Source organism: Hypanus sabinus, chromosome 10 (assembly GCF_030144855.1).
Source record: "Hypanus sabinus isolate sHypSab1 chromosome 10, sHypSab1.hap1, whole genome shotgun sequence".
Taxonomy (NCBI): domain Eukaryota; kingdom Metazoa; phylum Chordata; class Chondrichthyes; order Myliobatiformes; family Dasyatidae; genus Hypanus; species Hypanus sabinus.
In genome coordinates, this window is record NC_082715.1 from 28,875,519 (window position 1) to 28,902,636 (window position 27,118).

At 41.8% G+C, this 27,118-nt stretch overlaps 1 protein-coding gene across 1 annotated transcript; it reads right to left on the reverse strand.

Annotated features, from left to right (window-relative positions):
- Positions 1 to 9,113: 9,113 nt before the first annotated feature.
- Positions 9,114 to 26,668, reverse strand: LOC132400416 (adhesion G protein-coupled receptor F5-like). Its single transcript, XM_059981356.1, has 5 exons — positions 26,564 to 26,668; positions 21,451 to 22,827; positions 18,280 to 18,321; positions 18,134 to 18,190; positions 9,114 to 9,182 (listed from the first exon to the last, which is right to left on the reverse strand). Exons 1-5 carry the CDS (start codon positions 26,666 to 26,668, stop codon positions 9,114 to 9,116), a joined length of 1,650 nt encoding a protein of 549 aa, XP_059837339.1.
- Positions 26,669 to 27,118: the final 450 nt, after the last annotated feature.

Here is a 27,118-nt window from a genome sequence, read left to right on the forward strand (position 1 = left end):
AATTTAAAGGTTGTGTTCCGGAGGAGATCCGGATGTATTTGAATGAGAAGCCGGATAAGTCCATTTCAGAATTTGCCAGGTTTGCAGACGAATATGTCCTAACCCACAAGACAAAGACTTCCTCGAATAAAGGTCCCCAGAGAGACCGTGGGAACGATCGAGAAAGTCCGACGAGTGAGGCAGAGGTCCCACCGGGAGCTAGCGGTAAGGTTGAGGGGGAAAGGCAAGACGGTCAGAGGGTTCCGGGTTTGACCTGTTTTAATTGTGGAAAGGAGGGGCACATTGCATCTCGATGCTTTGCTCCGAGAAAGGAGATAGGAAGAGGGAAAGCCGCAGTCCCTATCGGGTGTGCCGTGATAATCAGCAAATCGACCAGAGAGCCAAGAGTAGACAGAATACGAGAAGGCTCTGGGAGTTGTCTGTCACACGGAACCATGTCTGTGACGGGGAGAGACACACCAGTTCCCGTACGAATCTGGAGGGATACGGGCGCTGAACTCTCCCTGGTTAGCCGTAAGGTACTAGAATTTGGTCGGGAAACGGGCATGGTAAAGGTGGAAGGAATAAATAAAAGGATAGAAATGGTGCCCTTATATCAGGTCATTCTGGATTGTGAGCTGGTGTATGGATCAGTTGAAGTGGGGGTGCCCTCAGAATTCCCGAGAGCTGACGTGGACATCCTGCTGGGAAAAGACTTAGCAGGGGGTAAGGTTTGGTCAGCAATGCTGCCAACCTGGTGACCGGAGAGTGTGGTGGCCCCGCCCCAGCGCCCAAGGACCCTCTCGCCGGCGCGGTCACTCGCAGCATGTCGAGAGAGACAGCTGTGAACGAGAGCAGTTTAAATCTGGCCAGTTTTGATTTGGCCGAGACGTCTTTGCTGACCCTGTGCCATGACGGTTTAGAGGGTGGTAAGACAAAGAGTAGTAAAGTGAAAGGGCATAGGGGAAAGGAGATAGATCTGCCCTTAGCGAAGAGAAAGGTCCTAAAGGTAGGAAATAAAGATGAGAAACAGATAAAGCTGTTAAAAGGTCCAGAGTTGGACATAGATGATCTGTCTGGTTTGGCAGAATTGTTTAAAGAACTTGAGAGTTCTAAAGGTGTTCCCGATAATGAGACGAGGGCAGTCCTAGATGGAAAGGATACCCTTGCCTCGAAGGAGTCTGATGAAAGGGCCGAGGAGGTTGTTTCAGCTCGCAGGGTTGTGCCTTCCCCGGGTGGGACCCTCCCAGAGAGTAACTGGGAGGATCGGGGGAAGTTAGAATTTGAAAAAGGTACGGGTGGTGAAAGCCTGGAAGAGGCCAATGTCCCGTTTGAGTGTGTCCGAGATGGGGATGCATGAGGTGCTGAACCTGGTAACGGAGCTCAGAAGAAGTCTGAGGCATCTGATTCAGTGGAACGGGGCGGCCGTCCTTGTGGGTCAGATGGACTTGGTTCAGTGGGAAAAGAGTTAACCTTGGTAACCGGGGGAAGTGTGAGTTCCCCGGTGTTTGTACTCGAAGGTGGGTTCAAAGTTAATGCCGAATTTAAGAATGGGGGGGTGAGGATTGTTGTTGAAGGAAACAGAAAGTCTGTAGTTTCCAAATCGAAGGAAGAAATCTTAAACCTGGCAGATCGCCCACAGAGTGAGCAGGGGGATAGCGGGGCCCCCCACTCTATTGTTATGCCAGGATGGGGTGTGAAGAGGCTGAATTCGACATGCTACTTGAGCGAAGAGTTCGAATCAAACACCAATAGCTTGAAGGGGACTGATAAAAGGGCCAGCCACCTGGGTAAAATCAAAGAATTGGGTGCAGATGGTCTAAGTCTGGGGCATGGTGATGCTAAAATAACCCCGATGAACGGGGCGGGCGGGAGTTCACCACGCAAAACTACTCAAGTTCCCTACTGGGGGGCTCGCCGAAAAAGAGGCGACGGTTAATGGAGATGCCATTGTTAGACAGCCAGGCAGGTTGAACGGGTTTGCGCCAAAGCCTGTGAATAATAAAGACAGCCCTTTGGAGACCTGCCGGTTAAGTTAAACGACTGAAACGATTAGTATTCGCATAAACTTTTGTAAATGCACCTAAGCTACGGTCACACCTCCTTAGTTTTGTTGCTTAAGAAAAAAAAATAGGTGGTTATTGAATTGAAGTCTGATGTACGGTTTGCAATGTTAAGATATTAAAGAAAGGGACACTGTAATCGTTAACTATTTAGATACTGACTTGAATGTATAACGGTAGTACTCTGTGAAAAGAAAAACTTGTGTATTGTGTTAGATTCAAAACTCCTGTAAGACTGTGTACCACTCCATTTTAACTGCTGGTAAAAACGTTTTAAGAGGGGAGGTGTTATGATCCCAGCCCCCTCCTTTGTGAGAATCGCAAGAGCACCCGTCGAAGGGGGGTGGGGGGTCAGTAGACCCAGTAGATGAGAGAGAGAGAGACGTGCCAAATTGCACGTCCCACCCGGGATGCAGAATAAGACGACAATGACTATTGTCTCATGGAGACCACGTGAAAAGCCCTCGTGCAAGGTGGGCTGGTTGAGAGAGAGATTGCATCATCCCAACCTGATTGACACCTGCGACCCCGTGAGGAAGTATAAAGGAGAGTCTCTGGGGGACAGCCCCCTTAGACGCATCAAGGAGACACGAGAGAGTGTTCCCGCAGCAGTGGGAAGCCATTCTGAAGGAAGCCACGTGCGTTAGATTCCGGGATTGGAATTTGTGGCTGGAATCACAGAAAACCGCTTTTAACTAACATCGGGGAGAGGAAACCAACGCTTCCACCCCCTCCCCCCCCGATTTCACGGAAGCCTCATCAAGACTCGGCAAGTTCTTTCTCTTCTCCCCAATCTCTCTCTCTCGGTCGCCCCACGTGAAACCCAGCGATTTTCAAAGGGCTGAGGCCTGCAGATTACTGAGTGACTTTTATCTTTCCAACGGACAATCTATTAACCCCTAGACACCAGCAGAGCTCACTTCTTAATGATGAGTATTACTATACCCGCGCTTTAGATTGAGTGTTGACAATGTGCACTATCTGAATGTATGTATTAACCTTACTTTTGTGTCCCTTTATAAATAAAAACGTTTGAAAATAGTGACATCAGACTTCAATGGACCTCTCTATCTTTGCTGGTAAGTTATCCAGTTACGGGATTTTGTAACAATACTTATTTGAATTCCTGAATAAATTCTCTACAAATCCATGTGATTATATGTGTCCTAGGATTTTTATTGACTTTTCCAAAATAAACAACAGACAAATATTTTTCTAAAAATGAAATGATTCACTCTACTGTAATTGGGCACTGTACTGCAAGTGCCATCGATGGCATAGTTTTCAATGTAGAATTTTATAACAACATTTGATGAAAAGTGCTTGAACTCAGCTACCACTGTGACAGATTTCAATGTTGAGGGAACACTAATGACAAAATACCACTAGGTTGAATATATACATATAAAATATATATAGTACTTCATATTGGCCACTTTTCAGAAACGCTTATTTTAGGGTAGTGTTATAAAATGCATGATAGCACATATACAGCTACCACTGGTGCAACGCTATCACATATTTTCTAACTCTAGAGATGTATACCTTGCCAGAAATCACTATGAGCATTATTCCCCTCAGATGGTACCGACCCACCCTACTGACTCACAGACTATAACCTTTTGTCAGCTATCAGCTTGCCATCACAGGAATCAATCAGTGAACTTCATCAATCGAAAGCATATTCTTTGTTAAGGAGGGAGATGAATATTGCACACAATATTCCAAGTATGGTCTCACTCCAGCCCCATTCACAACCCTAGACATTCATTCCATCCATGCTCTCTTCGCACCGCTGCCATTGGGAAAGTGGTGCAGGGACCTTAGATCCTATATCTCTAGGTGCACAAACAGTTAATACCCTTCAACCATCAGACTCCTGAACCTGTGCGGATAATTTCACAGAGTTTATCTCTAAGCTTGTGGATTCAATTTCAAAGACTCCATGATACACATTCTGAGTACTATTTAAAGAGCAAACACAAGGAAATCTTCAGATGCTGGAAATTCAAACAACACACACAAAATGCTGGTAGAACACAGCAGGCCAGGCAGCATCTATAAGGAGAAGCATTGTCGATGTTTCGGGCCGAGACCCTTTGTCAGGACTAACCCTCTGAGCCAATATTGGAAATGAAGATCCATTCTGTTCTGTTAATTGTTCTGAATGTTGCATCTGAAACAAGTTGAACATTGTCTCATTAAGAAACAATAATCATATCAGGAATTACAGAGATCAAGTTTCCACAGCAGTTTAGCAAATTTACTCAGTGCGTGGCCAAGTTACCAGCTAGACTTTGCTGCAACTGTTACTCTGATGTGTTTAAAAAAAAAGCACATTAAAAAATCTAAGGCATTTGTTTTATGAAAGCAAATATTTAGTCATTGGCCTGCATTGAATTTATTGCTTTCAGCTTGGACAATGTTGATCACTAAACTGGCTCCCTTTTTAAGTGGAAAAATTCAGCCAAAGCTCTACTTTTGGTAATAAGGGCTTGGGCAGGGAGTTCTAAGAGTGATAGAATTATATAGCACAGAATCAGACCCTTTGGCTCAGCTTGCCCATTGAATACCCAATGACACTTACCCCATTTACAGTAGTCGGTCTGTGGCCTTCTTTGTCTTAGCAAGTTAAGTATGTTTCTAGATACTTCTTAAATGTTGTAAGAGTCTCTGTCTCTCATCAGTTCTAATGCTGATAACCAGAAATGTATTTTTTTCCTGTTACCTATTAAAACTTTGCTCCCAAGATACAATATTTACAGAACTAACTTACATTCTTACTGCCTGTTATGCTGCTGGCACTTAGGGCAGCAATGACGGTCCTCCATCTCTGTCTTTAGACACTCAGATGTAAAAGGATTCTTCATTGCTGTTTCTGCAAAAATCAGGTTTATTCGCCCCGAGCTGGGCACCCAAACCTGGAGACCATAAGACATAGGAGCAGAATTAGGCCAGTTGGCCCATCCTGTCTGCTCTGCCCTTTGATCATGGCTGATCCTTTTTCCTCTCCTCAGCCTTACTCCCTGGCTTCCCCCCATCATATTTGATGCCACGTCCAATCAAGAACCTATCAAGCTCTGCCTTAAATATACCCAATGACCTGGCCTCCGCAGCTGCCTGTGATAACAAATTTTACAAATTCACCACTTTTTAGCTAAATAAATGTCTCTGCATCTCAGTTTTAAATGGATGCCCCTCTATCCTGGAGGACTGATGAACCACTCTAAGTCTGGCCTCTACGCTTTGACCTGTTTGGCATGGGTGATCCTACCAGAGCTAAAGCATATAGCACTAATTCCAGCCAACATAGCTCTCTGAGTCATCGAGCCACACAAGTCTTCAAATCTCAACAAGGTTGTGCTTCTCTTGGAGGTTATAGAAATAAGAGAGCACTATATTGAGAACAAACATAAATCTGTACAGTAGAATGAATAGTGAGCATTGACTTTGTACTGCCTGTCAATATGTTTATTACATTCACTTCACATTGATTTTATTTATTGACAGCATATCACTTATTTAACAAGTTACATCAGATCTATTACAATTGTTTGTACTCTGTATTCACAAATATCATAAAATACAATGGTAAGGCATGAAGAGGAACAGAATATACTGACAGGTGTCTGCTACGATGACTGTGGAATTCCAATTATTTACAAAAGTTATATTTCATTCATAACTTTTTGTTGATAAAAGTTCCCCTAACAAGAAAAAATATTTTAAACAAACATATGTTTCAATACTTAAGATATTATTAAAGGAAAATTGAAGTATGAAAGCAACATGCTTCCATCTGCCACAAAAATGCTTTGCCCAGGAGTATTTTGAACCTTGTTAATTATCTCTAACAGTTTAAAATTACTATAATACATTGAACATAGGTTGATGTTGTGCTGATCTTGATGCCAATTGGTATTAAATATCCTTCTCCTGTGCCTACTTCATATTCCTACATTCCATTCATATTCATGCGTCTAGTTAAAAGCTATTTAAATCCAGCAAACTGCCAGCTTCCACTACTACCCCGGTAACCTATTCTATGCATAAAAAAACTTGCCCCTTATGTGGACTTTAAACCCTCCCCCAACAGCAAACCTTAAAGTTATATCCTCTGGTGTTCAGCATTTCTACACCAGGGAGATATTCTAATTGTCTACATATCTATGTCTTCTTCTATCATGTCTCTTCCTTAGTGTACTCATAGTATTTAAACAGATTCATAACAATAAATTTATATACAACAATTACCCTGGATACAGCTATGGTGAAATACAGCACCCACAACTGATCAAGCTGCAAGTATAAGACCATTGGACATAGGAGGAGAATTCAGCCATTTGACCCATCGAGTCTGCTCTGCCATTCTGTCATGCCGGATTTATTTTCCCTCTTAACCCCATTCTCCTGTCTTCTTCCTGTGACCCTTGTGGTCCTTACTAATCACGAACCTACCACTTTAAGTGTACCCAATGACTTGCCCTCCACAGCCATCGGTGGCAATGGATTCCACAGATTCATCACTCTCTGGATAAAGAAAATATTCCTAATCTCTGACTCCCAGGATGTTCTCCTCTATATCATGCACTGAAACAAAAGCACTAAACTGAAATATTTCTGGGCAATTTTCCAAAGGGAAAGCAAAATGCATCATGAAATGTCATGCAATAGGAAGACTCAACAGAAAGCACCTCAGTGTTATTGATTCAGTACTCATTGATTCAAACAGCATTTAAGACCTTAAGACATGGGAGCAGAATTAGGCCATTCAGCCTATTGAGTCTGTTCTGCCATTCTATCAGTGTCCCTTCAACCCTATTCTTCTGCCTTTCTCCTGCAATCTTTAATACCCTTATTAAGCAAGAACATACATATACACAGTGACTTGGCCTTCACCACCATCTGTGGCAATGAATTTCACAGATTCACCACCCTCTGACTACAGGAATTCTTCCTCAACTCTGTTCTAATGTGACATCCTTGTATTCTGAGCCTGTGCCCTCTGGTCTGAAAATCCCCCACGAAAGGAAACATTCTCTCCATATCCACTCTATTTAGATCTATCAATATTCAATAATATGAGCAATATTCTATAATTTCAAATTAACAGCCAAGAAGTTAGGAAATTCATATTGAATGAGCATCCTGCTCCCTCTCAACAGTGAGTGATCTGCCATTCAATTGAATCTTGCTGTGGAATGAACACACAGATTTGTAGAAGGTACCACAGTGTGAGACGTGTGGAAGCCCAGAAACAGGACAGCACAGTGAGCAGTAATGATGTCGAACAAAGAACTAGGCAACAATTGCACAGTGGTAGGAGTAATTCGTACTATAACCTCTCATACTATTGCACTTGTTAGTTAGAGGGCACTTGAAATGTTTTGATTCACAAAGCAACAAACTAGATTTCTGAGTACTTTTAATGATTTTTTTGTCTCGATGTGAAATGCTCTAGAGAAGGCTGTGAGAAGGCTCATTTTCCCTCCCTTGTGAATTATGAGTTTTCTCCTGGCTCCACAAGAAGCTTTCAATCGTCTGTGTAAGTGAGAGAGAGAGGAATGCATGTGATGCACCATCAATAACTCTCTCTGAGACGTAAAGGCGAGATATCGGCTTTTATTGACTGGAAGAAGGAACAAGCAGTGGTTGACCACCATACTACATCCTGGAGACAGAGAGGCTGGGCTCAGGCCTCAATTGCCTTTATACCGGGGTCTGTGGGAGGAGCCACAGGAGCAGTCAGCAGGGGGCGTGTCCAGACAGGTGTATGTAGTTCACCACAGCATGGATGACATATTGATAAATTTAAATGGTAATGTTGATAGGAGTTGGGAAGTAATCAATCAAGTTCTCAAAAGAGCAATGAAAAACATGGAAGAGATCCTTTAATTTTTTACTCTAAACGCAGACAAACCTGATACAATCATATTACTGAGGATGAATGGATGGTCTATTTTAACCTTTGTTTAGGCATTTGTGCTGGTTCCAAATACAGCATAATTTCAAGGATCTCCCCCATCCTATGTGTGTGACTTAGTCAGTGAATGACAAGTGGCAACTCAATCACACCAAAGCCTGCTCCTGTCACATCACGCAGCTTCCAAACAAGTATATGTTACAGCAGGGTTCAGGGAACAGCAATCAAAAGTGGATACTATGGCAAATTTATATCCCCTTTCCTACCCATATTTTTATTTCATTGCCCTTGCCCATGAAATACTATTATCTTCTGTACACCCAAATGACATCTTCATGCTGATCTGTGGTGTATTCAATAAGAAGGTTAGTAAAGGAAGGTAATGATGTCCAATGTGCCTGAGAATTGTTTCTGCAAAGTTCTACGCCCTTCCAATGAGAAACAAAGCAAATTTTGGAGGCTGAGAGTAATCCTATGCTTTTGGAAAAGTACAAAACACAAGAAGCCATGAGAAATTCAGCAGATTCATTATAGGAGATAAAGATATACCTGAGATTGCACTGGCTGTAGGGGGAGGTACCTGTAATCAGACAAAATAAGCAGTACACAAATATAGCTATCTAAAGTGAAAAAAATAAACAAAAGAAACTCTGAAATGTTTGAAATCCAAAGCAGAAGTTCTGAAGAATGGTTATGGTGTGAAACATCAACTGTTTGTTCCTTTCCATGGATGTTGCCTAACCTGCTGAGTTCCTCCAGCATGTTGTGTCTTTTATCTAAAATTAAATCTGAATATTGTCTGCATGACTAAATTACCCAGTTTGAAAAATCTATGTGAGTGAATTATTTAATTAATGGCAAAATCTTATGCCAATCTATATAATACAGTAGTTAATTGTTTTTAATATCCACAATGTTCTTATTCTTCATTGATATTAATTATTGCCCTAGGATACAAAGAAAAAAATGCTTATCCTTTGGAATAATGCATATTATTTACATACCAAATATTCCCTACAGTTTTGAAATTTCTGTCATAAATAATAATTTCTTCTTAATTCACTGCTGAAATAGTTTTGTTGAGCTGGTAATCAAATCTCCTCTGCATCTGAAGAGTCAGTTCTGTCTTCTGAGCTTCAGCAGTTAATTCAGAGTAGAATAGCCCAGGAGTTTGTCCTTGCTATCTGAATGTAAGCAACCTGAAATATTGGACTTCTCTGAAAGAGCAACAGGAAATTATATGGTTAAAGTTAAGCAGTAATGCCATATTAATGCACATCTTTTTACTGGTTCATCTGCTGCTTTACTTCAGTACTGAACAAGACATCAGTTTTAACAACAGATTGTACTTCCAGTGCAATTTCTCTGCCAATGAAGCACTGTGATTAGAACCTGATGAGCTACGATGGGAGAAAAGCGAGGAAAGATGATCAAAGTTATGATCATATGAGGAATTTTCAAAAGGATGAGAGACGAAATGCAGAGTGATTGGTAGACAGAGCTCAGAGTGTGAAACTGAGATACCCAAATGTTATCATCTAATGGGTTGAGTGAGGAGGAAGAGCAGAGAACACAGACTATAACGTAATTCTGGGGGAGGTGTCAAACACAGGAAGAATAAGGCAGTATGGGCAGTATTTTAAAATTTTATTCTCTTAGGGTGATTACCTCCCTGTAGCTCCTATCTATCACCTCCTCACTTTCTCATGAGAGCTGATGGTCATCCAGCTGCAGATGCAGGTACTTAACACGATCTCTAAGGCTCAGTGCAGTTTATGCAGATACAGCTATCTGGGAAATTGGAGGCTTCCCACAGTTGCCACATCTCAAACAAAGAACATACCACTACTTCTGAACCCATTCTCAGTGCACTAGCTATGTGTGAAATAAACTTACTCATTTACTTACATAGAACCTCCACCTATGCTTGACCAAGACTGCTCTCATCCAAACCTATTGAGCCAATCCCAAACCACTTTGACACTGACCCTGTGGAGCCAAAGATTGACCACTTGAATACTGACCAACTCTCACAATAGTCTAACTGCTTTCACCTTCCTTCTTTCACTATGCTCTGCACTGATTGCAGCCAGCCAAAGTATACTCTCCTCACTGGATATAAAGAGTGCTTGACTTGGCTCACAATAAATACCATCCAAAATAGGTTAAACTATCCAATCAATAAGAAGGCATTTTAGGAAAGGCAACACACTTTGCTTTATCTACTTAGTTCACATCCTGTGAAGAAACACTTAAGGGAAAAAAGATGGAAAGGGAGAATACCACAGGCAGGGTAGAAGCTACAATGAGGTTTAGTCTAAGTTGGGTGATTGGCAAGAGAGGATTCATCAAGCTTAGAAACAGGCAGTAGTGGGAGAGAGGCAAGAGTGGAGATACCGAATATTACTGAGGGGGTAAACACGCAATCTTACTGGCAGACAGGGCTTCTGTCATTGCAGAGGTTGGACAAACTTGGGTTGATTTCTCTGGGGTGGTGGAAACTGAGGGGAGATCGGATGGAGGTTTATAAGATTAGCGAAGCATGGATAAAGTAGACAGACAGCATCTTCTTCCGAGAGATGAAATGCCTCATACCAGAGAGCATGATTTAAAGTGTTTCGGGGGGTGCAATTTTAAAGGTGATGTGAGAGACCAGAATTTTTACTCGGAATGGTGGGTGACTGGTTGGTGCTGCCTGGGTGATGGTAGAGGCAGATATATTAGGGACATTTAAGAGACGTTTGGATAGGCACAAGAATGTGAGGAAAATGGAGGGATATGGTCATTGTGTCGGCGTAAGGGAATAGTTTGGTTGGCTGTTTGATTATTAATTTTTTGGCACAATATTCTGTGCCAAGAGGTCTGTTACTGTGACGTACTGTTCTATGCTATGCTCAATCAGGTCTATGTAGCCAATTTAACCAAATAATTAAAATACTACAAGCTACTGATTTACTCACTGCTAAATGATAGCTACTTCTAAGAAAGTTATAGTAATTACTTCAGACCAGCTGTGCTCAGTTTTATGTTATACTTACTTATCCTCCCAGAAAGTGCAATTTCATGCTTCAAGATAACCCTTCCTGTGAAAGGAATCTGTTCAGACTGAAAAAGTAAAGGGATGGTGTCAATGCATGAAGAAACAGCTTCCTTCTAATTCCTCCTTTATCCATTTCTCAGTTCAGAATGTCTCTTTAACACTTATCAGTGCAATCCTGTCACCGGGGCTCGAACACCAACTTGGCTCATTAGCTAACTCTGTGAACAGCCATATTACTCAATGGTGAGAAGGCCACCTTTCCTAAGCAATAAACATATAGGGTCAGTCTGATATGGGGTTGTGTTGGTGTGTGGCCTAGTGGATAAGGCATTGGACTAGTAACCTGAAGGTCACTGGTTCGAGCCTCAGCCTGAGGCAGCGTGTTTGTGTGTCCTTGAGCAAGGCACTTAACAACACTGGTGCGACAACACTGGTGCCAAGCTGCTTGGGTCCTAGTGCCCTTGGACAACATCGGTGGCATGGCGAGGGAAAGGCTTCCAGCTTGGGGAACTGCCGGTCTCCCTGCCCAGGCCTACGACCTGGAAACCTTTCAAGGCACAAATCCATGGTCTCATGAGACTAACGGATGGCTATATATATATACGATATGGGGTTCAACCAAACAGGAATGTTGTGCTGTTCCAATTAAAGAAACATCAACTTGAGCAAATGCTTTATAAATACTGCCCATGCACAGTTATCGGTAACCCAGAAAAGACAGATCATACACCAGCATAAGTTTTTTAAGATCAGATATTACCAACTTTCTACTTTATCAAACAGCTAACAGAGAAAGAAAAAAGATAAAAGGGCCCACTATAGTTAAACCAGTCTAAGTGTGCTCATAATCATTAACAACACAAATAAAATGCTGAAGAAGCTCAGCAGGCCAGACAGCGTCCATGGAAACAAGTGAACAGTCAACATTACTGGCAGAGACCCTTTATCAGGACTCATTCCTGTATTTGCTGGGTGTAGCACTCTAGTCACAGCGCGACAGCTCATCAGCAACTGCAAGTAGAGTTTCCCTTCTTGGAATCATCCACCTATGAAGCACTTCTTGCAATCAGGTCACCCCCTCGGATGGGATCCTACAGGCATCTCCCCTGGTGCTCATCTCTCTGCACCTCCCACCAAAAAGCTGTCCTTCAGTAAACTCTTCCCCACCCCCCCCCCCCCCCCCAGCTCTCCAGAATCTTCTCACACATCCAGCAATCCTGATTGGCTGACACAACATCCCTAAGTTGGACAACATGGCTCCTTGTCTTTAGCCAAAGCAGAAACATTCTTTCCAACAGAACACACTGCTTCAACAGAAAACTGTTAAAATAAAATATCTCAGAGCATAGCAGTAGAAACCTTAACCAGGGACCTACATCAGCAATTATGAGAATGCAATTGAGAACTACATAAAACTTTCCTACTCAAAAATGATGTTCCCTCTTGGAGGCATTGAACTATGAGCATCACAGCAGTTAGCACAATGCTTTACAGTACTGGGAACCTGTGTTCAATTCTCACTGCTGTCTGTAAGGAGTTTGTACGTTCTCCCCTTGACCATATGGGTTTCCTCTCACAGTCCAAAGACATACCATTTGGTAGGTTAACTGGTCATTGTAAATTGTCCCATGATTAGGCTCATACTAAATTGGGGATTGCTGGGTAGCATGGCTCAAAGGGCTGGAATGGGCTACTCTCCACCGTATCTGAAATAAATAAATAAATAAATAAATAACTGTATAAACCATATCTCAGATATCACACTGTTCCAAAGAAGAACTATTGAAGTTTACCACAATGACTATTTGCCTCCAGCCCCCTGGAGTTTAAGTGTGGTAAAGGTTGAGGCATGGAGGAAGGCTGGTCGGGGCACAGGGTACAGGGAATAACATCCTTTTGTGTTATGAAATCTCCTCTAACTTTTCTGGACTAAGCCCAGTTCTTTCTTTACTTGTATTCAGGATGAAATCAAATGAAAAAATATGTGCTACTTCCCAAGTAAGTATAGCTTGCTATAAATAAGTTGACTGCACACAGTTACAACAAGAATTCCTCATCTGGTGCTCACCATACCTCTGGCACATCTTGCAATAAAGGGCAAAAACCAACAACTATGGTAATTAGAACCTAACAATATCTCCATGTTTCTATGGAATTAGCCCATAAAACCATTAATACATAGAAGCAGAATTCAGCCATTTGGTCCATCAAGTCTGCTCCACCATTCCACAAAGGCCATATTATAATACCTCTCAATCTCATTCTCCCGCCTTCTCCATGTAACCGTTGACACCCTGACCAATCAAGAACCTATCAAACTCTTCTTTAAATACATCCAATGATCTCCACAGCCACCTGTGGCAATGAATTCTACAGATTCATCATCATCTAGCTAAAGAAGTTCCTCCTCATCTCTGTTCGAGCTCCCTCTATACTCGTGCTGTGGTCCTAGGCTCACCCATTATAGAAAAATCCTCTCCACATTCATTCTATCTTCAACTTTCAATATTCCATACTTAGCCACAATTCCATCATCCAATTCATGGAAATATAACTTGAAAAGAAGCAGTCCCAACACTAACCCCTGTAGAACACCACTAGTTACCGGCAGCCAACTAAAAGAAGCCCCTTTACTCCCACTGTTTGCCTCCTTCCAATCAGCCAGTGCTTTGTCCATGCTTTTTTTCTTGCAATACCGTAGACTCTTGTTACACAGCCTCATGTGTGGCACCTTGTCAAAGACTTTTTGAGAATCCAAGTAAACAACATCTGCTGACTCTCCTTTGTATAGCTGCCTGTTACTTCCTCAAAGAGTTCCAATACTTCAGGCAAGATTTCCCCTTAAGTAAACTATGCTGACTTCAGCCTATTTCATCACTTGTCTGCATGTGCCCTGAAACCTTGTCATTAATAATTGCCTCCAACATCTTCCCAACCACAGAAGTCAGGGTTGCTGGCTTATAATTTCCTTTCTTCTGCCTCACTCTCCTCTTAAAGAGTGGAGTGATATTTGCAATTTTCCAGTCCTCCAGAACCATGTGATTCTTGAAAGTTCATGACTTACGCCTCCACAATCTCTTCAGCTACCACTCTGAGAACACAAGAACATACGAAATAGGAGCAGGAGTAGGCAATCTGGCCTGTCAGACCTGCTCTGCCATTCAGTAGGATCGTGGCTGATCTGACCATCGACCTACCTCTTCCCTATAATCCTTAATTCCCTCATATGCAAAAATCTATCCAACCTCGTCTGAAATATATTTACTGAGATAGCCTCCACTGCTTCATTCAACAGAAATTTCCACTGATTCATTGCTCTCTGGGAAAAGCAGTTCCTCCTTATCTCCATCCTGAATCTACTCCCCTCAACCTTACATAAGAAATAGGAGCAGGAGTAGGCCATCCAGCCCATGAAGCCTGCCCCGCCATTCAATAAGATTATGGCTGATCCATCCGTAAACTCAGCTCCATCTACCTGCCTTTTCCCCATAACCCTTAATCCCTTTACTACATAAAAACCTATCTAACTGTGTCTTAAATATATTTAGTGAAGAAGCCTCAACTGCTTCTCTGGGCAGAGAATTCCATAGATTCAACACTCTCTGGGAAAAACAGTCTCTCCTCAACTCCATCCTAAATCTTCTCCCCTGAATCTTGAGACTATGTCCCCTAGTTCCAGTCTCACCTGCTGTGGAAACAACTTTCCTGCCTTTATCTTTATCTTCCTGCCCTTTCATAATTTTAGATGCTTCTATAAGATCTCCACTCATCCTTCTGAATTCCACTGAGTACAGTCTCAGGTGACTCAATCTCTCCTCATAGTTTAACCCCCCTCATCTTTGGAATCAACCCGGTAAACCTCCTCTGCACTACCTCCAAACTCAGAATATCCTTTCTCAAGTCAGGAGACCAGAACTGTATAGAGTACTCCAGATGCAGCCTCATCAGTAGCCTGTACAGTTGCAGCACAACCTCCCTGCTCTTAAATTCAATCTCTCTAGCAATGAAGGCCAACATTCCATTAGCCTTCTTGATAGCCTGCTGCACCTGCAAACCAACTTTTTGCAATTCATGCACAAGCACTCCCAAGATCTTCTGCACAGCAGCATGCTGCAGTGTTTTACCATTTAAATAATAATCTGATCATCCATTTTACATTCTGAAGTGGGTGACCTTGCATTTACCAACATTGTACTCCATTTGCCTCATCTTGCCCACCCGTTTAACTTATTTATATCCCTCTGCAGACTCTCAGTATCCCCTGCACAATTAGCTTTTCCACTCAATTTAGTGTCATCAGCAAACTTAGATACACTACACTTGGTCTCCTTTTCCAGATCGTTAATGTATATTGTGAACAGTCGTGGTCCTTTCCAAGTGCCTAACTATTTCTTCCTTAATAATAACTTCAAGCATCTTCCCAACAATAGATGTTAAACTAATTGGCCTATAAACTACCTGGTTTTGCCTATATTCTTTTTTGAATATTCGCCATATTCCAATCCATGGGGACCTGCCCAGAGTCTGGAGAATTTTGATAAATTGTCAACAAAGCCTCAACTATAACCTCTGCAATTTCTTTCCGTACTCTGAGGTGCATTCCAGCAGGACCAGAGGACTTGTCTATCTTTAGGCCCACAAGTTTGCTCAGCACTACCTACCTCCATAACTCTGGGGTGTGATCCATCTAGTCCCACCATCCAGTGGCATATGTACCTTCAGGTCTTACAACTACACAAGCACCTTCTCCTTAGCAACCACACTCTCTTCTTGCTCCTGACACTCAGGAATTTCTGGCATACTGCTCATGTCTTCCACAGTGAAGATCGATGTGAGATTCTTATTATTTTCACCTGCTACTTCTTTGGCTCCAATTATTACCTCCCCAGAGTCATTTTCCAGTGGGCTGATTTCCACACTTGCCTCTCTTTTACTTTCTAAATATCCGAATTGTTTAAAACCAGCACAATGAAAAGAAACGATCTGCAAGACTAAATACATATCTTGATAGGCATGGATACGTGGACCTAAACACCAATGAATTTTACATAATTTTTTTTTCGGTGGTTGTAATGACTGCTTGTCCAGTGACCTATTTCATTCCATCTTCATATTGTTATATATTCACTGAAAAGCCAATGTTGATTCCACCTTTTCCTCACAATTTCTCACAACTCAGATGAAGAATCAGAATCAGAATTGGGTTTAATATCACAGTCATATGTCGTGAAATTTGCTAACTTAATGGCGGCAGTAAAAAGCAATACATTATAAATATAGTAATTAATAAATAAATTACAGTAAGTATATCTATATGTATTAAATAGTCAAATAAACAATAGCAGTGCAAAAACAGAAATATTGGTTTAATGTCCATGTAGGAATCAAATGGCAGAGGGGAAGAAGCTGTTCCTGAATTGCTGAGTGTGCTCCTTCAGATTTTTGTACGTCCTTCCTGATAGTAACAATAGAAGGAATACTGTGGGTGATGGGGGTCCTTAATAATGGACATGGCCTTTTTTAAGCTCAGTTCCTTGAAGATGTCTTGGATACTATGGAAGCTAGTACCTATAATGGAGCTGACTAGTTTTACGACTTTCTGTAAACTTAGACTTGGGACCAGTTTAGATCCTCAGAGATCTTAACACCCAGGAACTTGAAATTACTCCATTTCTGATCCCTCTATGGGGTTTGTGTTTCCTTATCTTACTCTTTCTTAGGGTTTCTTCTGGTAAAGTGGTGGCATGTATACATGCAGCCTCTTGGGGGCCAACCAAAGCAGATCTTTTCTTTGTTAAATGTGTTTTAATACATATTAAGACTATTCTTGACTGCAATCACTCCGTGTACAATGGATCTACTGCCTCAGTGAGCTGCTCGTTTTTCCGAAGAGCCAGCTGACGGTTCAGGGAAGGCGACTTGGGTCGTCAGACTGAGGAAGGCGAGTCAGGGAGGCGAATCGGGTTGTTGAACTGAGGGAGTCGAGTCAGATCATTGGGCCGAGTGAGGCAAGTCAACCTTTGGGCCGAGTGAGGCAAGTCAACCTTTGGGCTGAGGGAACTGTGTCGGGCTGTTGGGCTGCAGGAGGAGCCCGACTTTGTTCAGAAAGCTGACCTGGGTGCAGACAATGCTGCTGCCTACTACTTCAAGGCACCAGAGTTGGTGCTTTTGAATTGGCATGAGTGGCATCTAGTGAAACCATGAGTGACTATCTTGGTTATTTCTTTTGCGATTGAAAGAACTTGTTGGACATTGATTGCCACAGGCATGTTTCCCATGTTTGGTGGTCAGACAGGCGGTGAGGCAGTATGTCGCCTTGGTTGTAGAGAGGACTAGGGTCAATCTTTGAACATGCTTTGTAGTGTGGTGTATGGCCTCATTTGGGGGTGTCCTCTCCAGTCAGTGCTGCCCTCCGGTGTTGGGTTAGTGGAATTACAGGTTGTACTGCCATGAACCATCAATTTGTGGACTTTGTCACTCATTGACTTTGACTAAAAATGTGTTTACTAATGTGACTTTGTACTTTTTTCTCTTTGCTCGTTATTTTGATTGCATTTGTCTGTTTCTTCAGCTTAGCACAGAGGAATGCTGTCTCATTTGGTTATATCCATGTATGGTTTGAAAGATAATTAAACTTGATATGATTTTATTTTGATTTTTGAGAAGTGTGCACATGAACTGAAATTGGACCATTCATGGAGAGATGCATTCACCATATTACACTTTGTCACATCGTTAACATACTCAGTGATTGTTGATGGTGAAGGTGGAGTTGGTGTGGTGGGTGGGTGACCCTTCCTCCACAACTCTCTGTCTTAGAAACACTTATCATCTTGTCCAATTCTTTCATCCTTTTCTATCTCCATCTCTCAGACTCCTGACACTGTCCTTTTTTCTTGCTGTCTACATTCTCATTTGCACAGGAAGTTTGTGCTGCCTGATCCCTGTCCCGAGGACCATCAGGTGTTTTGATGTCTCTAATTCTCCAGTTTCCATGAGAAACCAATACCAAACTCATCTTTCTGACCTCACATTTACCCACATTTCTCCAAACCCCTAAACATACCATAAAAAGTTATTTTCTTTTTCAGAATCTGCTCTGTTTGTGTGCTATTTTAACTCCCTTACCTCTGATCGGTAAGAAAATCCAATCAATGAGAACTTCTTCAATAGAGCCTCTTGCACCTGTTTTAAAAAAAAGAATAAAACATATTTTTAGGTTCGCTTCAAAACAAATTGTAGGAAAACTGGTGAAGATAACAGCGGAAGCTCACCTTTTTATCCATGCATGTTACGAAGACCAAAATAAAGAAACCCTAGAAATGAAAAATAATTTTCAGCAATTAACAAATAGATCCATAAAACCTTACAAACATTTTGTAATATTCCATTCTAGGTTTGGTGGTCCAGCTCAGAACTATCAACCTTGGCCAGTCAAAAAACAATTTACAGAAAGAGCAATGAAGAATGCGTTTATATAGACTGAGATTGAGGACCTTCATCATTGCCCAAAAACTCAGTGGTGTAACAGGCATTAGGTAAGTAAGAAAGTACTGCTCTTTCACTGTCATTATGATACCTTATTTTCTACATTCTGATTTCTTTCCTTTGTACTCCCTCAATGTATTGTGTACGGAATGATCCACATGGATGGTGAGCAGACAAGACTTTTTACTGCATTTCAGGACATGGGACAATAATTAACCAATTACCAATATAAACAACAAGATTTCCTTCCAAGAGTATAGAAGTGAATTAGTAAAACAGTTTATTTTTATCTTTGAATCCTCTTTGGCTGCAGGGGAGGTGCTGGAGGACTGGAGAATGGCAAATGTAGTTCCCTTGTTTAAAAAAGGTAATAGGGAGAATCCTGGGAACTATAGACCAGTGAGTCTTACGTTGGTGGTCTGCAAACTATTGGAAAGGATTCTTAAGGATAGGATCTACGAGCATTTGGAGAAGTACAGTCTACTCAAGGATAGTCAACGGGGCTTTGTGAAGGGAAGGTTGTGTCTCACGAGCCTAATTGAGTTTTTTGCAGAGCTAACAAAAGAAATTGATGAGGGTAGTGTGGTAGATGTGGTCTGCATGGATTTTAGCAAGGCATTTGAGAAGATCCCCCACGAGAGACTCATCCAGAAAGTCATGAGGCATGGGTCAGTGGAACCTTGGCTGTTTGGATAAAAAAACTGGCTTATGGGAAGAAAGCAGAGGGTAGTAGTGGAAGGAAAGAATTCTGCCTGGAGGTCGGTGACTAGTAGAGTGCTGCAAGGATCTGTCCTGGGACCCCTGCTCTTTGTGATTTTTATAAGTGACCCAGATGAAGAGGCGGAGGGATGGATGAGTAGGTTTGCAGATGACACAAAGATTGGAGAACTTGTGGATGGAGCTGTAAGTTATCGAAGGCTACAAGAGGATATAGACAGGATGCAGAGTTGGACAGAAAAGTGGCAGATGGAGTTCAATCCAGATAAGTGTGAGGTGATGCATTTTGGAAGGACAAACCAGAAGACTGAGTACAGGGTTAGTGGTCAGTTACTTAAGAGTGTGGATGAACAAAGGGACCTTGGGGTTCGAATCCATATATCCCTCAAGGTCGCTGCGCAGGTTGATAGGATAGTTAAGGAGGCCTATGGGCTGCTAGGCTTCATTAATAGGGGGATTGAGTTCAAGAGTAAAGAGGTCATGTTGCAACTCTACAAATCTCTGGGGAGACCACACTTAGAGTATTGTGCAAACACGAGGAAATCTGCAGATGCTGGAAATTCAAACAACACACACAAAATGCTGGTGGAACACAGCAGGCCAGGCAGCATCTATAAGGAGAAGCGCTGTCGACGTTTTGGGCCGAGACCCTTCGTCAGGACTAACCAGAAAAAGCAGGATCTTCCAGTGGCCACACATTTTAATTCCACGTCCCACTCCCATTCTCATATGTCTATCCATGGCCTCCTCTATTGTCAAAATGAATCCAAACTCAGGTTGGAGGAACAACACCTTATATACCGGCTGGGTAGCCTCCAACCTGATGGCATGAACATTGACTTCTCTAACATCCGTTAATGCCCCTCCTCCCCTTCTTACCCCATATTTAGTTGTTTGCCTGTTCTCCATCTCCCTCTGGTGCTCCCCCCCTACTTTCTTTCTCCCGAGGTCTCCCGTCCCATGATCCTTTCCCTTCTCCAACTCCGTATCACTTTCGCCAATCACTTTTCTAGCTCTTAGCTTCATCCCACACCCTCCGGTCTTCTCCCATCATTTCGCATTTCTCCCTCCCCCCACTACTTTCAAACCTCTTACTATTTTTCCTTTCAGTTAGTCCTGACGAAGGGTCTCGGCCCAAAATATCGACAGCGCTTCTCCTTATAGATGCTTCTTAGAGTATTGTGTTCAGTTCTGGTCACCGCATTATAGGAAGAATTTGGAAGCTATGGAGAGATGTAAAGGAGATTTACTAGGGTGTTGCCTGGATTGGTAAACAAGTCTTTTGAGGCTAGGTTAGCAGAGCTGTGACTATTCTCCTTGGAGCGTAGAAGGATGAGAGGGGACTTAATAGAGGTCTACAAGATTATGAAAGGCATAGAAAGGGTGGATAGCCAGTACCTGTTTCCCAGGGCATGAATAGCAAACATCAGAGGGTATATGTACAATGTTAAAGGAGGAAAGTTTAGGGGAGACATCAGGGGTCGTGGGTGCCTGGAATGAAAGGTGGTGGAGGCTAAAACATTAGGGGTATTTAAGAGCCGCTTGGACAGGCACATGAATGAAAGAAAATAGAGGGTTACAGGGTAGTGTGGGTTTAGTACTCGTTTTAAGCAGTATATGGGTTGGCCCAACATTGAGGGCTGAAGGATCTGTACTGTGCTGTAGAATTCTAATGTTCCAGTGTTTATGGTACCAGTTTATTCCTCAGATTCAATATTAACTTATTGAATTTAAATTTTCCAGCTGCCATTTTTGGATTGAGATTTGTGTCACTTATTTAACCCTGAAGTACCTCAGTGGTTTGATTAACTATTATCTATTGTTCTTTGTCTTCACTACAATTGTGGTTATCCTTTAGAAGTATGGCAGTGCTCCCCCATGATGCATGTTGAGATGCGCTGACAATGTTGAAATTGCAATTCCGAGAAGCGCCCCATGGAGTAGTGACACAGAAATCAAGAAAACTGCAGATGCTGGAAATCTGAAATAAAAAACAAAGTGCGGCAAACACTCAGATCAAGCAACTTCAGTGATATTCTATTTCACTGTCATGGCGAATGGGCTCTCAAAAAACAAAATTTTCCATGATCCCTACGCTGCAGGACTCATCCATGTGTTGGACTTTAGTTACTGTCACATAGAAAATGTTGTGCAGACTTTTATCAAATCATCTATTGAACTGAACCACTTATAACTACACAGTTATACATCAAATGTCATAATCCTTTTTTAATACATACCTGAAATGCATTGAGAATTGTAAATATGTATTGGAAAGCAATATGGGGATTCTTTTGAAAGGTTGGTATTCCAAATGCCCACGTGAGTCCAAGGATTGGGGTTAGCACTGCAATGCTCCTCACAATCGGTTTTATTGTATCCTTCTCCTCATTATGGCTCCTGGGCCTGTCTCCAATTGTTGGTCGTAGGAGCTTGAATATGACCACAACTAGAACAATAAAGTTGCTTGCGATGATAGACAAAGCCGGTATAACGAAAGCAAGTATCGGGTATTTTTCCCTCCAACTGAGCCAACAGGCATCTTTTCTTATGTAACTGTTCTGTGGATAGGTAACTCCAATTGTAATGGCTGAAATTATTATTGGACACAGATAGCCGATGCCAAATGAGATTCCCATCAAAACAGATTTGCTGATATTGTGGAGTAAGAAAACCAGGTGGTACATAAGTAGAAGGCCAAGGGTGAACATCCAAAAGAATAAGGCGAGGTAGAAAACATGAATGAAAAAGGTCGCGGCCACACAAACTCCTGAATCTTCTTTTACGGAGTCTGCCACGATAAACCATACATCTGCTATCAGCAAGTTGATAGCAATGTTCAGAATTGCCACGTGGCGAATATGTGATTTTTTACTCTTGGTCACGTGCTTCCATACCACTGCTTCTATAATGATGGTTATTGTTAAGCTTGCTAGAGAAACAGCAACTCCAATTTGGGTTATAGAACTCAGAATACTGTCCTTCACTGGCTTAGTGGACATTAAAATGGAAAAGGATGTCAAATGTTCACAATTACAAATGATGTTTTCTCCGTCAAGATCTGGCGTACAGCCATCATTATTCCATATACCATTATGACTAAAGTCCCAAAATGCACATTGGGCAGAGTTAAAATCAAGTGTAGGGTTTCTCGTTGAGAAGTTCATCTTAGTTTTAATGGGTTTCTTATCACTTAATGTTATTGTCACAACAAGACCATTAATTGAGAAATCTCCTTCGAAGTTTGCATTGCTGGGTAAAATATCAATCAATGTTGGATATGCAATTGTGACAACTACATTGTTTACCAACTTTTCAAGTGCATCAGTGGGAATTGTTAAATTAGTAGATAAATTGGTGTAGCTTTCAGTGCCAAAATTATGGAAGGTTACATTAAAGGGGCTTTTTGTTTTACGGCTGTCAATTTTAGTAGCTCTGAGCTGTAGATTCTCCTTTTTAACATCTAAAGGGTTACTCGTCAGGTTGAGACGACTACTAAATTTCTCCACTGACTGTAATAATTTAGAACTGATAGTTTCATTTTTCGTGCTGGAGAGAATACCCCAGGTTTCTATTGATTCATTAGAAATCACGGAGTTTACAGTTTCCAAGAAATTCTGTAAAACACAAAAGAATGCTTTATTAATCAATCAAATGTAATTCTCAGCAATTCACATACTTTTGAAATAGAAATGGACAAAGATAAAGACTTGAACATTCAAGAAATGACTGAAGTAAGTTGACTCAAACTTCACTCAACCCCACCAGCGCCCCTCCTCCCCAGAGCCTCAAAATATCTTCAGAGATACTGAACCAGAAAAAGCCAGGGCTAGTAAAGTCAAAACAAAAATTTGGAAACATTATTTCCCCCACCTCCTTGGATGATTATAAGCATGGGTACAGGAGATGGGATGTTACATTGAATTTGTATAAGACATTGGTGAGGCCTATTTTGGATTTTTGAATGCAGGTTTTACTTACCTGCCTATAGGAAAGATGTAAATAAGGTTGAAAGGGTACAGAGAAAATTTACAAGGAAGAACTGAGTTGTAAGGAAAGATTGAACAGGTTAGGACTTTATTCCTAGGAATGTAGAAGATTGAGAGGAGATTTGATAGAAATATACAAAATTATGAGGGGTATAGACAGGGTAAATGCAAGCAGGCTTTTTCCACTGAGGTTGGGCGGGACTATAACTAGAGGTCATGGGTTAAGGTTGAAAGGTGAAAAGCTTAAGGGGAACATGAGGAGAAACGCCTTCACTCAGAGGATCGTGAGCATTTGGATTGAGTTGCCTGCACAGGTGATGCGTGCGAACTTGATTTCAACATTTAAGAGAAGTTTGGATAGGTATGTGGATGATAAGGGTATGGAGGGCTATGGTCTGTGTGTAGGTTGATGGAAGTAAGCAGTTTAAATGGTTTGACACTGAGTGGTTATTTCTCTGCTGTACTTTTCTATGACTCTAAGACGAGAAGACATAGGAGCAGACTTATGCCATTTGGCCCATCAAGTCTGCTTGGTAATTCTACCATGGCTGATAACAGCCATCTTTATGAGTAACACCATTACTAAAAAAGAGCCTATCAACCTCCACTTTAAATATACCCAATGACTTAGGCTCCACAGCTGTCCATAGCAAAACCACTCTAGAACATCATTCTTGTTATATGTACAAGAACTGAAAACACATTTTTTTCTACAATGTGATGTTTGCTTCAGCCAAGAACTTTTGCAATTTCTCTTTGAAGGCTTGCAGAGGGACAACCCAAGACAGAAAAATATTTCAGCTACTCTGGGAGAAGAACACCCTCCTCTTCCTGGAAAGGACAAGTGACTGACCCGAGTCCTCCCTAATTGTTAAACTGCCAAATCTGTAAAATGTTCTGTGTTATGAATTATTCTTTTTTTTCCAAACATTAGCCAATCTACTATCCTTCAACCACTTAAAGGGACAAAAACTATGCAATGTGTCCCAAAAGTCTATTCAAAGCTTGTAATTGTTAACAAGCACTTAGTGGTTCTATAAACATCATTCAATATCCTGTTTATTCTGCTGATGTGTCTCTAGATTAGTCACAGCACTAAAGTGACCTGTGCACATAATTAACCTAATTTGAAATCTAATTCTCTGTTGGGACCATCAAGATGTATTGTCTTTAAGCAAAAATATCATTTAACCTATTCTCCCATCAGAGGGAACACTTCAAGTGTAGAAATATTGAAATTGTTAACAAACCTATTCACTGTGATGATAAACATCACTTTCAAGGCCATTCACAAACACAAATGTAACTGTAGTGTCTGACACCAGTGCTAAAGGAACAGAGCTGGTAGTTCATGCTGCGCTGATTATTGACCAAAGAACTGGATCTAATTCTTAATCTTAATCTTAATTCTTAATTCTTAATCAGATTCTCACTGTTGTAAGATAGCCACTGCAGGAAGCACCCCATTACTGAAGGAAACAACTGCATCATTGGACTGATTAGTCTTGCAGAACTGATTGAGGAGCACAGGGCAGGAGGCCATATGCAAACAGCCTGTTTCCACCATCTTCAAAGCTTCAACAAGGGTTAAATGTTCAAAGGTTCATTTATTATCCAAGTATGTGTGCAGTGAACAACTCTGAGATTCTTCTTTTCCCGATTATCACAAAACAAAAAAAACAAGGAAGTCAGTTCAAAGAGAAACACCCTCCCCAAAAAAGAATGGCAAAAACACATATCCTATCTGCATGAGGGAGTATGAATGTATCAACAGGAAATGGCCATTTGGTTTCTCAAATTTGCCCTGCCATTCAATATGAACAAGGCCTCATCTCCTTTCCTATGCCAGTTCCCAGGGCTTTCCATTCCCTGATACATTCTGATACATTCATTTCCATTCCCTGATTCCTCCACCTTAAATTCCCCCAGAGTCTCCACAACACTCTGGGATAGAGAATTCCAGAGATTCATCACACCGGAATATTTCAACAAACAACTGTCATCACTGAAATATGTGAAATGCTGAATAAGGATCATTAACCACACTCAGCTTCACAAAGCTCAGGGTCATGTGGATTCCCAACCTCCACACCGTGGGATCTTTCCAAATACCTCCGCTAAATCTCCACTTTGTCTTGCAATCTGCTGCTCATGACTGCATCAGGCACTGTGCTTGTACAGAGATGATTTCACCCACTTTATCTCAGTGAAGAGCAGGTGGGACCTTGTGCAGTAAGATACAGAACAACAAACACAATATGCTAGAAAAAGTCAGCAAGTCAGGCAACATCTATAGAAGGGAATAAATAGTCAACGGTTCCGTCCTCATGAAGGGTCTCAGTCCGAAACACCAACTGTCTATTCCCCTCCATAGTCAACCTGACTTGCTGAGTTCCTCTGTCATTCTGCATGTGTTGATCAAGATTTCCAACATCTGTGGAATCGCCTGTGCAGTGAGATTCTTGCAAGTTTAGTAGGTGTTACGGGGATCTGGTACAGAGAGGAGATGAAGCCTGCATAGATCCCTGAATACACACATGTCCCTATCAGGGCATAAAAATCTCAATCATTTACTCACTTACAAAGCTTTCCACTTCCAAATGTGCAGGTGGTTGTGTATTATTGTCTGATTCGGAATCAGAATCAGGTTTATTATCACCAGCATGTGTCCTGAAATTTGTTAGCTTACCAGCAGCAGTTCAATGCAGTACATCATATAGAAGAAGAAAAGTAATAATCATAAATAAATAAATAGATTACACTGTATGTGCAATAAATAGATTAAAAATCATGCAAAAACAGAAATAATACATATTAAAGAAGTGAGGTAATGTTCACGGGATCAATGTCCATTTGGGAATCAGATGGCAGAGGGGAAGAAGCTGTTCCTGAATCACTGAGTGTGTGCCTTCAGGCTTCTGTACCTTCTACCTGATGGGAACAGTGAGAAAAGGGCATGCCCTGGGTGCTGGAGGTCCTTAATAATGGACACTGCCTTTCTGAGAGACTGCTTCTTGAAGATGTCCTGGGTACTTTGTAGGCTAGTACCCAAGATAGAGCCGACTAAATTTACAACCCTCTGCAGCTTCCTTCAGTCCTATGCAGTAGCACCCCTCCCATACCAGATAGAGATGCAGCTTGTCAGAATGCTCTCCACAATACATCAATAGAAGTTTTTGAGTGTATTTGTTGACACACCAAATCTCTTCAAAATGCTAATGAATTATAGGCGCTCTCTTGCCTTCTTTATAGCTGCATCGATACGTTGGGACCAGATGGAGCAAAGGTGGCATACAGTGAAACTGTGAGCGACCGTCTTGGTCATTACTTTTGCGATGGCAGGACCCTGTTAGACAACGATTGCCGCAGGCCTGCTTCCCAAGATTGGTGATGGATGAGGCGGCGAGGCAGCAGTGTCACCTGTTGTAGTGAGGACTCGGCCACTAGTTGCTGGCTTGTGTTGTAGCATGGTGTCCGGGCTCGGTTGGGGGTGGCTTCTCTCGTCAGTGCTGTCCTCAAGTGTTACCGGATGAACTGCTGGGAACCATCAATTTGCGGGACTTGTTGCTCAGATTCTTGGACTAAAAATGTGTTTTCTATGCTCTTTTTTCTTTCTTGATATTTTGAACAGTCGTGTGTGTCTTTTCCACCTTGGCCCCAGAGGAACGCTCTCTCATTCGGTTGTATCCATGTATGGTTTGAATGACAACTAAACGTGACGTGATTTGAAAGTCATGCAACTCTGTAAAATTCTGGTTAGATCACACGAGAAGTATTGTGTTCACTTCTGGTCACCTCTTTATAGAAAGGATGTGGAAGCTTTACAGAGTGTGCAAAGGAGATTTACCAGGATGCCTCCTGGATTGGAGAGCATGTCATATGAAGATACTGTAGGTTGAGTGAACGTGATCTGTATTCT

Coding starts and splice junctions, on each gene's coding strand:
- LOC132400416 (XM_059981356.1), bottom strand. CDS start 26,668: ATGCTACAACACAAGCCAGCAACTAGTGGCCGAGTCCTCACTACAACA. Junction 18,322..21,450: donor CAATTCTCAATGCATTTCAG/GTATGTATTAAA, acceptor TTTCATTTCTAG/GGTTTCTTTATTTTGGTCTT. Junction 9,183..18,133: donor GATTTTCTTACCGATCAGAG/GTAAGGGAGTTA, acceptor TTGCTCTTTCAG/AGAAGTCCAATATTTCAGGT.